The following is a 12537-nucleotide window of genomic DNA, read 5'->3' on the forward strand; positions in this document are numbered from 1 at the left end:
GAGAGTTTTATTGTTGTTGTTAAATTGTGTGACAATAGAGTTATGGAGGTTTCCGTAAATGACAAGTTCGGTAAATTAGATTTATATAGTAAATGCCTAGCTGAAATAATTCGCGTTCAGAATAAATCTGAGTCTGCCAAAGCAAAATTCATCAAAAGACTCTAAGGCGGCAATTTATATTGACTAAGTAAATGCCATGGAGGTTTCGGTAATTGGTATAAATAGGAATTATCACACCTTTAGTCGATAAGCGTGTACATTAATTGAGTTGTTTGTCACTAATTAAATGATCTGATTAAAATGTAAGGAGTTGATGTTATCAATTTACAGATGTTTGCAAAGTGTTAATATTAAATGTCAAGGCTTGCAACATTTTAATATTCTAATCAAGGGAGGTAATTTATATATTAAAAGTTTATCTTTAGGTCATGATTTTTTGTTTTTAATTTATTTTATTATACAATTAGTTGGAAAAACCTTAATTAAAGTGTATCAGATAAAATAATAATAATATTATCCGATATATTTTCCTTCTTTAATCATGTTTGTCATAAATGTATCTTATTTATATGTGACTACGTCCTTTTTTTTTTAAATGAAGTGATTCAAATATGTCCTATATAATTATATTGTATCCATGTTTTAAATGTGTCTTATTTATAATATATTGTAAATAAAACGGATTACAAAGTAAATCAGTTAGTATTTTTTATTCAACAGATTTGTTCAACGGCAAAAAATAAACTTGTTCAGGCAAAAAATGAAATCAGTTATTTTGGCCGTAAATCCCAATACAATAGCCATGTGCCTGTGTATTAAGCTGATAAGATAGGGATCACCACAGCAGGTTGGTAATACACAGTGTATTCATTCGGATCTGCTGGTGTTATGTTAGAATTTAGATGTCATTTTTATCAGTTTTTAATTATGTGTAATTAGTTCGCATCTCTTCGCTCAACTCAACGTTCAATGGCACGCACACTTAACAAAATTATAAAACATAACGAGTATCATTATATTTCTTTTTATAAATTACGTACACGTATTATATGTTATGTATTGTGGTTTTTTTCTTGTGTTTTTCTCAACCAGAAAGAAGTAATAATAATAATTGAGTGCTTTTCGGTCTAAAATACATGCGCTTTATATTTAAACTGAAATCATTTTAAATAAATCATGTCTGCAATATTTTACAAGAACCTTTTTTTAAAAGCATTAAACTTAATTGAAGATCTTACATTGATTCCGTCGTAAATCATCATTTATTATTACTATTATGTTATTTACATAAAAGCACCAATAATTAAAAATATAGTATTGAGTTATTTAAATCGTAAATTTACTTTCAATAGAGTTACATTTTAAATTCAATCTTTATTTTTTTTTTGGTTTGGTACCTACAATTTCCTAAAAGAATTTGTTTTAAAAAGTTCAGAGGTAGCTCATTCATGCCCCTTAATTCTTTACCGTAGGCATATCATTTATTACTCAACTCAAAATTAATCCACAGTTTGCAAATATATGCCCCAGATGTTATTGTAAGCACGGAGTGTATATTGTAATCTACAGTCCGTGTTGTAAGCAAATAATAGGTGTCATTAACACCTCATTGTAGGTATACCACCTCTATAAAAACCAATTTACCGAAATCTCCACGGCATTTACTATTTAAATCCAATTTACCGAACTTGTTATTTACCGAAACCTCCAGCACCCTGACACCACAATGATTGCTTATATAAAGTATAAAATACAACAATCATAGTATAAGCAGGGCCTACTTGGTAGAATTATAGAATTTATTTCCCCAGGGGTCAGTTGAGGGTTGCTTTTTTATGCCCCCCCCCCCCCCCCCCCCCCTAGGAAGAAGAGGGGGTATATTGTTTTGCACATGTCGGTCCGTCTGTCCGTCGGTCCGTCCGTCCATCGGTCCATCCACAAGATGGTTTCTGGATGATAACTCAAGAACGCTTAGGTCTAGGCTCATGGAACTTCATAGGTACATTGATCATGACTGGCAGATGACCCCTATTGATTTTCAGGTCACAAGGTCAAAGGTCAAGGTCACAATGACTCGAAATAGTAAAATGGTTTCCAGATGATAACTCAAGAATGAATACGCCTAGGATAATGAAATTTCATAGGTATATTGATCATGACTGGCAGATGACCCCTATTGTTTTTCAGGTCACTAGGTCAAAGGTAAAAGTCACAGTGACAAAAAACGTATTCACACAATGGCTGCCACTACAACTGACAGCCCATATGGGGGGCATGCATGTTTTACAAACAGCCCTTGTTTTTTTTTTAGCTCACCTGTCACGAAGTGACACAGTGAGCTTATGTGATCGTGTGATGTCTGTTGTCTGTCATGCATGCATGCAAGCGTGCGTCCGTCAACAATTTGTTTGAGTAGACAGTAGACCCAGCTAGCACAAAAACGTTCTTAGAACGTTATCCAAACGTTAGCCCAAACGTTCCAGAAATGTTGCACTGCAACAGTTCTCCTAACGTTAAAATGTATAGTTCGCTTAACGTTTCCGAAACGTTGCAGAAAAACGTTATCATTTAACCTAAAACGAACCTAAATCTTATTTTCATATTGAGGTTAAAAACCAACACATCTTTATTATCCACAAGTTTATTGCAGGAATGTAATTTATACGAATATATATCATCGCATTGTTGTTCTTTTTTGTCTTGAATCCGGATCATTTCAGGTGTCTTTCCTGTTGTCCTGGAAGTACAAAAAATATCAGAATGACCAACTGTTCTTTTTTTTATAAAACGGAGAAAAAAATGACCAGACATACATGTACCGCATGAATAACACCAAGAAAACATACATATATGCGTCATCTTGAACATACACATATGTATTCTATAATACATGGTAAAATAATCATGCGTTAATCAAGCGTTACAACATCTTTAAATTTAATAATGTATTTTATGACATCAATTCATAACTAAATTTGAAATTAATCTACATGATCAATATTTTAATCATGTCAGGACAACAAACTCTTTTTATAAACTTCATTATACATAATTATACATTTCAATTTTAGAATTTAATAAAATTAATAATTCAGGTTAAGATAAAACTTATAATTTTATTTCTTTTTCAATTAACGGTGAATTTGGATTATCAGTGTTCGAAATTACAGTGTTGAAGTGTGCACATTTATTTTTCACGTAATTACATGTGTTTTCAAGAATGTTTTTCAACAACAAATTGCTACCAAAGAAAGACTTTAAAGGGGCCTTTTCAACGTTGGGTAAATTGACAAAATTGAAAAAAAATTGTTTCAGATTCGCAAATGTACGTTTTAGTTATGATAATTGTGAGGAAGCAGTAATGCTGAACATTTACCATGCTCTAAAATAGCTATTATATGCATTTTTTGACGATTTAAAAACACGAATATTATTAAGCATTGCAACGCGAAACGAATTAATAATTTGGAGAGTTCTGTTTCTTATATAAAGTATAAAATACAACTGGTATTGTATTCAGAAGAATGGTCGAGTGGTCTTAGTGGTAGACTTTTTGCTCCTGGACTCCAGCGGTAAGTGGTTCGAGCCCTGCTGAGGGTTACCTTTTTTTCTTTAATTTCTTGATTTGTGTAAAAGGCCCCTTTAAGAAACCCCCCTTAGAATTAATCCTCTGTACAGAAATTGTGGGTTGATGGACAGTCATCTTAAAAACTCCACCACAGTGTTTTAAATGAAAAATCTACAAACATATTCATCATTTTGGGTTAAAAGGATACTTCTTCTTGAATGCTATTTTTGAGCTCATACACACAGCTCAAATTTCTTCCTTATATAGACAAATCCATTTAAACAAAAAAAGTCTCCAGTATGTCTAGAAAATCCGCTAAAAGCAACCAAATATATTAAAACAAGAACCAAACCTGTTACCATTTACACCAATGTTTGTGTCTGTATAGAGAAATGCTAAAAAAAATGATAACATATGCCTTATCAAACTGAAAGTAGAAGTTTTTTATTTATCCTTCTGATGTTTTGGTGATAGTTGATATAGCATGATTGCCGTAAAGTTGATGTATAAATAAGCATATTTTTCTATTTGGAATACTTGGGGTTTGTCCATTGGACTGTACATTTCATGAACCGTTTACATGTTTCAGGGTATTTTCTGCTATATAAAAAGGCAGTACATGTATAACGGACCCGATCCCAAAGCAAACAGACCGATCTAAAACCGAAATAGTATTTTTCTTTCCAAATGTCTAAACTTAAATAAAAAAATCAGAAAGTATCTAATGATTATTTCATAAACATCTATATAGTTAATAACTATAATGTATATGATTTTTTCCCAAAATGGACAGGAAAAGGCCTAATGTGTCAATATTTGTTGATAAAACAAAATCCCAATTTGTTCCGTTTTGTAAATTAAAAAAATCCCAAATTTGCCATTTTAGTGATTAAACAAATCGCAATTTGACCATAAAAAATCTCGAACAATTAGAGCCGCATAAAAGTTTAATACAAGCATCTTTTATCCAGTGGGCATGGAACACCGGACAAAATGGCATCACAAACAAAACGCCAGAAGAGTTCAGATGCCTACAAACTGCTTTATGGGACCTGTCCTGACGAGGAGTGTCAAGCAAAGCTATTCTTTCCTTCTTATGATAAAAGTATAGAATGTACAAGTTGTGGACAAAGGCATGAGAAATCACAACTTCGCAATGTTGCAGAAGTCACCAATCCTGATGTTGCATTGCACAATCTCCTTAAAAATGTTCTATTTGGAAAGATCAAACCAAAGAAAGGACCTGATGATGTTAAAGTTCTCGGGTTATCGAATTATGTCTGTAAACTGATATCCCCATTGCTCACGTATTATGGAATGGACAAAGACCACAAAGCAAAATTGCTGTCAGAAATGGGTAAAGGGCATGTGTTTGATGTGAGTGTGTTAGGAGACAGAGCGTTTGTTATTGAAGAGGACAATTTGAATCTGGTAGGGTATGGCAGAGACCGTTCTGGCAGTGCCTATTATTTAGCTGAAACTTTACGAGACATAGAGGCATTTAATGATAATGAGACCAGACTTGTGCCTATACATGCTGATGGGGATGGCCACTGCCTCGTGCATGCCATTTCCCGTGCTTTAGTGGGCAGAGAACTTTTTTGGCATGCTTTGAGAATTAATTTGAAGAATCCATATGGCCAATAACCTGGACAAATACAAGCTACTTTTTGAAGACTTTGTTGACACGGATGAATGGGGGGCTATAATTGAAGAGTGTGACCCGGAGTATTTGCCCCCTTTGGGAGAAGCCCATGGGCTTAGGAACATACACATTTTTGGACTTGCTAATGTTCTCCATAGACCCATCATACTGCTGGATTCAAGGAGCGGAATGCACAGTTCAGGAGACTATTCTGGTAGGTTTTGTAAGCAACATTTTGTCAGACAAAATATTTTTACATTCATTAGTAGAAGAAGAAAGCAAAATAAACTTACAGGAAGATTATATTCTATTTGAAGGTTAATTTTTAGCCCGTGAATGACTTTAAAAAATTCTGTGAAGTTATTCAACACCACTTTTTCATTTCTTGAATTTCATTGTCATCATAGCATCGTCAGTTTTCAGCTCACCTGAGTGTTCGTGGTGAGCTTTTGTGATCGCCCTTTGTCTGTCGTCCGTCGTGCGTTGTCCGTTGTGCGACGTCAACATTTGCCTTGTTTACTCTCTGGAGGCCACATTTATGGTCCAATCTTCATGCAATTTGGTCAGAAGATTGGTCTCAAATGATATCTTGGATGAGTTTGAAAATGGTTACGTTCGCTTGAAAAACATGGCCGCCAAGGGGCGAGGCATTTTTCATTATATGGCTATATATGGCTATAGTAAAATCTTGTTAACACTCTAGAGGCCACATTTATTGTCTGATCTTTATGAAACTTGGTCAGAAGATTCTTTTCAATAATATCTTGGACAATTTCGAAAATGACGCCGGTTGGTTGAAAAACATGGCCGCCAGGGGGCGGGGCATTTTTCCTTATATGGCTATAGTAAAACCTTGTTAACACTCTAGAGGCCACATTTATTTTCCAATCTTCATGAAACTTGCTCAGAAGATTTTTCCCAATGATATCTTGGATGAGATCAAAAATGGTAACCTTCGCTTGAAAAACATGGCTGCCAAGGGACAGGGCATTTTTCTTTATATGCCTATATATGGCTAAAGTAAAATCTTGTTAACACTCTAGAGGCCACATTTATTGTCAAATCTTCATGAAACTTGGTCAGAAGATTCATCCCAATAATATCTTGGATGAGTTTGAAAATGATGCTGGTTGGTTGAAAACATGGCCGCCAGGGGGCGGGGCATTTTTCCTTAAATGGCTATAGTAAAACCTTGTTTACACTCTAGAGGCCACATTTATTGTCCGATCTTCATGAAATATGGTCAGAAGATTTGTCTTATTGATATCTTAGATGAGTTCGAAAAAAGTTACGTTTGCTTGAAAAACATTGCTGCCAAGGGGCAGAGCATTTTTCTTGATATGGCTATAGTAAAATCTTGTTAACACTCTAGAGGCCGCATTTATAGTCCGATCTTCATGAAACTCGGTCAGAAGATTCATCCCAATAATATCTTGGAAGAGTTAAAAAATGATGGCGGTTGGTTGAAACACATGGCCACAACAGGGGGTGGGGCATTTTTCCTTATATGGCTATATTAAAACCTTGTTAACACTCTAGAGGTCACATTTATTTTCTGATCATCTGAAAACTTGGTCAGAAGTTTTGTCCCAATGATATCTTGGATGAGTTAGAAAATGGTTTTGGTTGCTTTAAAAGCATGGCTACAATGGGGGCGGGGCATTTTTCCTTATATGGCTATAGTAAAACCTTGTTAACACTAGAGGCCACATTTATGGTCCAATCTTCATGAAATGTGGTCAGAAGATTAGTCTCAATGATATCTTGGATGGGTTCGAAAATGATTATGTTTGCTTGAAAAACATGGCTTCCAAGGGGCGGGGCATTTTTCCTGATATCGCTTTAGTAAAATCATGTTAACACTCTAGTTTAAGGTTCAAATTTAGTGAAATTCTCCTTGTAAAAAAATAATCTTCAGTCAATGCAAGCAGACCTATAACTTTATGCACCCAAGAGAATTATTTCCCTTCTTTTATCAAGGTGTGCCTTGCATTTCAGGTGTGTTTCTCCCTGGACTTGTGGAACCAGAGCAGTGCAGAGGCAAGGACGGCAGTTTGAACAAGCCACTTTGTATTGCCTGGAGCAGCCTTGGCAGAAACCACTATATTCCAATTGTTGCTGTAAAGGGTACTAAAATGTTGAATAATTTAGTAATAAAAATTTCCCTCTTATAGAAAGGGCCAAATTTAATCTTTCCCAACCATTAGCAACTGGTGGTTTATCTTTTTGTTAAAGTTTATTCTAAAAACTAATGCAGGTCCATGCTTTATGAATTTAACATTCTAAACTGTAAAATGTTGTACATTGTATAATAAGGACAGATCATGAAAGTAAGATTCCTAGATATTTTGGGCATTCACTTGCATGTACAATTGCAACACTTGAAAGCAAAGTGAATTATCACAATCATAGAATACTTAAATTGTTATTCAAATGTAAAGGAAAGGAGCCAGCTAAGCTGCCAAGCTATATGGTTCAGAAGTCTTGGGGTATGCCCAAAGAAACGATCAAGAAATACATAGACTTTGACCAGCAGTTTCGATGTACAGTGGGAGGAGATAAATGCCTGACGGTATGCTGACATTTCTACCACATCAATTAGGGCCTTTATTTCATGTACCTTGCTGTTGTTGTTTCTTTAATAAAACAATACCACAATAATTGTTTAACCCTTACAGTGCAGGAACCGAGTTGTGAAGGCCTTTGCAAACAGTTTGGATCCAGATGAGACGCCACAGAACGTGGCGTCTCATCTGGATCCAAACTGTTTGCTGTTCTGATAGTATTCTTTGAAAAAAAATCGTAGAAAATGCTAATTTTAGAAATTCAGCAGACGACATTTTAGCAGACAACAAATTTCCCAGCATGCAAAGGGTTAATCCCTAACTATCAATTAAAACAGAAGTAATGAATCTGATTGCACAGAGTAATATGTAGTTTTAGTAAATTGCTAAAATATTTCTCAGAAAAATTAGCGCATTTGTGTTTGTATTTGTTTCCTTTTTGGTATAACTTAAATTTTGATGTATTATTACATGTAGTTTTATTATTCAAAACTTATTAATATGTATTTGTATGTTTAGGTACAAAACAGCTGAAACATTAAAGAAACAGTCGTAACTTGTTTCTTTTGTTTGCATGCAGTTATGCAAATGAATAAGTAGCATACAAAGTTATCACTTGATAACACAAAATTCATATAAGGGTTTCTCAGTGAAAAGGGAGTTTAAAGCATGTGTGTAAAGTGTCGTCCCATATAAGCATGAGCAGTCCACACAGAAGAGACTTTCTGTACAAAAAAACATGAAAAAGGAAAGTGCCGTTCCTGATTTATTTATCCTGTGTGGACTGCTCAGTCTAATCTGGGATTACACTTTACACGCATGCATTAAACCCCCTTTTCACCGAGCCAGGCTCATGTATGAAGTGTTGTCTCCTGATAAATTAGTACATGTAATAAGAATGGTGTTTGTTTATAGAATACAGGTTGAGTTATCAATCTTTGACTTTTACATTTTCTACCCTGTGAAGGAGCGATACTTGAAGCAGCTAGTGAGTTCAATGGCTGACCTGTACACTAAGAAGTATGATGTGAATCCTGATCTAGTAGCAGACGTTCACCAGTATATATACAAGTCTTCAGGTAAGTATCAAATACCATACAGATGTTCACCAGTATATATACAAGTCTTCAGGTAAGTATCAAATACCATACAGACGTTCACCAGTATATATACAAGTCTTCAGGTAAGTATCAAATACCATACAGATGTTCACCAGTATATATACAAGTCCTCAGGTAAGTATCAAATACCATACAGACGTTCACCAGTATATATACAAGTCTTCAGGTAAGTATCAAATACCATACAGACGTTCACCAGTATATATACAAGTCTTCAGGTAAGTATCAAATACCATACAGATGTTCACCAGTATATATACAAGTCTTCAGGTAAGTATCAAATACCATACAGATGTTCACCAGTATATATACAAGTCTTCAAGTAAGTATCAAATACCATACAGATGTTCACCAGTATATATACAAGTCTTCAGGTAAGTATCAAATACCATATGAGTTGTGTTCTGAGAAAACTGGGCATAATGCATGTGCGTAAAGTTTCGTTCAAGATTAGCCTGTGCAGAGAGACGACACTTTTTACGTGTTTATGTGAAGTCTCTTCTTAGCAAAAATCCAATTTAGGCGGTAAGTGTCGTCCCTGATTAGCCTCTTTGGACTGCACAGGCTTATCTGGGACGACACTTTACGCACATGCATTATGCCCAGTTTTCTCAGAACACGACTCATTTGATGTCTGTTCCAAGTACTTGCCCATATAACTATTCAAAGTATGTAACACTGGCAATGTAGACAGACACCAGTATCTACTGTTTAGTTTCATCTCCCATCAAATGTATTTGATTTTATCAAGTAACATTCTTAATGTGCTTGCTATATCTTTTGTAACAAATGCACGATATAAATATAGATGTAAGTAAAAATCCCACCCAAAAGCCTGTCAGCAAGTTTTTGTATAAATTGTACCTAATACAAGTGAAGTATCGTTAATATTTTGGTTGAATCCTAGGCAAATACCTAGAATTCATTGTCTTTATTTATACAATCAAGAAATTATTGCTGATTGTGCAAATGTGGGTCCTTTTTATGCACAGACTTTACACGCTATATAATTACTGGATCACATGCTCTAGCTATTTGATCCTACCCGTATCTCCCACGTACTGCAGGTATTGTGGGCGGGCGGCCAGATGAAGTGCTAGAGAGGACCCAGGGCGGTGGTACAGAGTGGGGACCTCTACCGATGCCTGCTCTGTGAGGCCCTTGTGGAGTTCATACTGGACAGGGACCAGTTTGAGAGGGGAGGGGCCATGTACAATCTGGCGGTGAAAATACACCATAAGCTCGACCAGACTAAACTGTATTCCTTTCCAACAATAGGTATAGTTAATTGCATGTATTTGATTTATTTCCAGGTATAGTTAAAAAGTCAATTGTTTATCTATTTTTAGCTCGGCTGTTTTCTGAGAAAACCCAAGGTATTGTCATAGCCAGCTCGTCGTCCACAGTCCGGCGATGTGCTAAAACCTTTACATTTGCTCTTAAATCAAAGTGCTTCCACCTACATCTTTGAAACTTCATATGTAGCTGCACCTTGATGAGTTCTACACCCAACACCACTTTTTGGGTCACTAGGTCAAGGTCACTGTGAATTCTTAAAAAAAATAATCTGGCAATCTTTCATTTATTCAAAACTGCACCTGCAGCAGAGTGTTGGCACCCGCTATGCGGTGCTCTTGTTTTGTAATTAGGCCATGCTCTGTGAAAAGGGGGTTAAATGCATAGGCGTTAAGTTTTCATCCCAGATTAACCTGTGCAGTCACAGAGCACAGCTCAATTTAATACAAAGTATTCAGAGAGGATATACAATGTGTATCTGCTGAGACATCCTATGTGACCAATCTTTTTATAATAAAAAGAAAATGATTGCATGTCCACAAAAACAATTTTATATGTTTAAGTTGATTTCTGCATGTTACCATTTTAATTTTCTGCAAATGATTGAAATACAATGGACTTCTTGTATTTATATTTAGTATCTTTGCAGAGGTACATGTTATATGTGTGTCATGAAATATATGCATTTTGGTTCTTACACAGTTCGTTTTTAAATTGTGTCTTGTTCTGAGAAAACTGGGCAAAATGCATGTACTTAAAGTGTCGTCCCAGATTAGCCTGTGCAGGTCGCACAGGCTAATCAGGGACAACACTTTCCGCTTTTACAATATTTTCATGTTTAAAGAAAGTCTCTTCTTAGCAACAATCCAGTTTATGCGGAAAGTGTTGTCCCTGATTAGCCTGTGTGGACTGCACAGGCTAATCTGGGACGACACTTAACGCACATGCAGTAAGCCAAGTTTTCTCAGAACGCGACTCAATTGATAATCTACAGGGGCTGTGTGCTCCTATGATGAGAAGCAAGATTGCTTGATACCAGACAAAGCAAGGAGCAAGCCTAAACAATGTACATTTTGTTCTGGGTAGGTGCATGTCTTCTACATTAAACTTGTTTTTGGTATGACTTTTTATGTCCCCCACCACTATAGTGGGGGACATATTGTTTTTGCCCTCTCTGTTGGTTGGTTGGTTTGTGTGTTTGTTTGCTCCACCTTTAACATTTGCCATAAGTTTTGCAATATTGAAGATAGCAACTTCACATTTGGCATGAATGTGTATCTCATGGAGCTGCACACTTTGAGTGGTGAAAAGTCAAGGTCAAAGGTCAAATATATGTGTCAAAATGGCTCATTTAAGGTACACTTTTGCAGTACTGAAGATGGCAACTTGATATTTGGCGTTCATGTGTATCTCATGAAGCTGCACATTTTTAGTGGTGAAAGGTCAAGGTCATCCTTTAAGGTCAAAGGTCAAATATATGGGGACATAGTGTTTCACAAACACATCGCTTGTTTGTTATGCCTTTTAATATATCTTCAGTCTTCTTGCATCAATATTTTGATTGTTATTGAGCCTTTTAAATTACTATAAAAATTTGCTTTTGGTGCATTATTAGTTTGGGATGAATTAAAATGTTACTATGAATGATATGTTTAACAGTCTTTCATATTTCTAAAAACATGTTGAATATCTCACTCTGATAATATTAATAACTTACCCACTTAAAAAACGAACAAAAACACATTGAGATATGTAAATAATGAGAATTTTGTAAGTATTAATTGCATAGTTTCTATACACAATTTAGTATATATACCCTGGAGTAAACAAGCTTATAAAAAGTATATTATTTAAATTGCACCACCTGTTTTTTAGCATACAAATAATTAAATGTATTTCTAATAAGGCAGATAGTTTTCACTAAAATAAAGATCTTATTTATTCTCATTATAACTGATTCTATATGAGCATGGGAAAGAATATCAGTATTTGGTATGTAATATAATTGTGGGTCTTCGTCCACCGCATGGGTATCATTACTATCAGTAAGCTTAATTCTGGAAATAGGGAATACTAGGTTCGTGTTGAATACAGAAAGTGTATTTAGCGGGACTTTCACAATCTGAATCATGAGCCTTGGTCAGTGGCTCATGTTTTGGTGCCAAGCAAATTAGTCGTGTTCTGAGAAAACTAGGCATAATGCATGTGCATAAAGTGTCATTGCAGATTAGCCTGTGCAGTCCGCGCAGGCTTATCAGGGACGACACTTTCCACTTTTATGGTGTTTTTCGTTTAAAGGAAGGCTCTTCTTCACGAAAATCCAGTTAAGGTGGAAAGTGTCGT

At 35.4% G+C, this 12537-nt stretch overlaps 1 protein-coding gene across 1 annotated transcript in view; it reads left to right on the plus strand.

Annotated features, from left to right (window-relative positions):
• LOC127868320 (deubiquitinating protein VCPIP1-like) overlaps window positions 1–12537 on the plus strand; it is a 42430-nt gene that overhangs the window by 543 nt on the left and 29350 nt on the right. The window contains 8 exon segments of the mRNA XM_052409969.1: window positions 4540–5200; window positions 5202–5427; window positions 7212–7340; window positions 7655–7785; window positions 8745–8856; window positions 9966–10006; window positions 10008–10176; window positions 11189–11276. Of these exon segments, the coding sequence (XP_052265929.1) occupies window positions 4562–5200; window positions 5202–5427; window positions 7212–7340; window positions 7655–7785; window positions 8745–8856; window positions 9966–10006; window positions 10008–10176; window positions 11189–11276 (1535 nt within the window). The 5' untranslated portion in view covers window positions 4540–4561.

Source organism: Dreissena polymorpha, chromosome 2 (assembly GCF_020536995.1).
Source record: "Dreissena polymorpha isolate Duluth1 chromosome 2, UMN_Dpol_1.0, whole genome shotgun sequence".
Classification (NCBI taxonomy): domain Eukaryota; kingdom Metazoa; phylum Mollusca; class Bivalvia; order Myida; family Dreissenidae; genus Dreissena; species Dreissena polymorpha.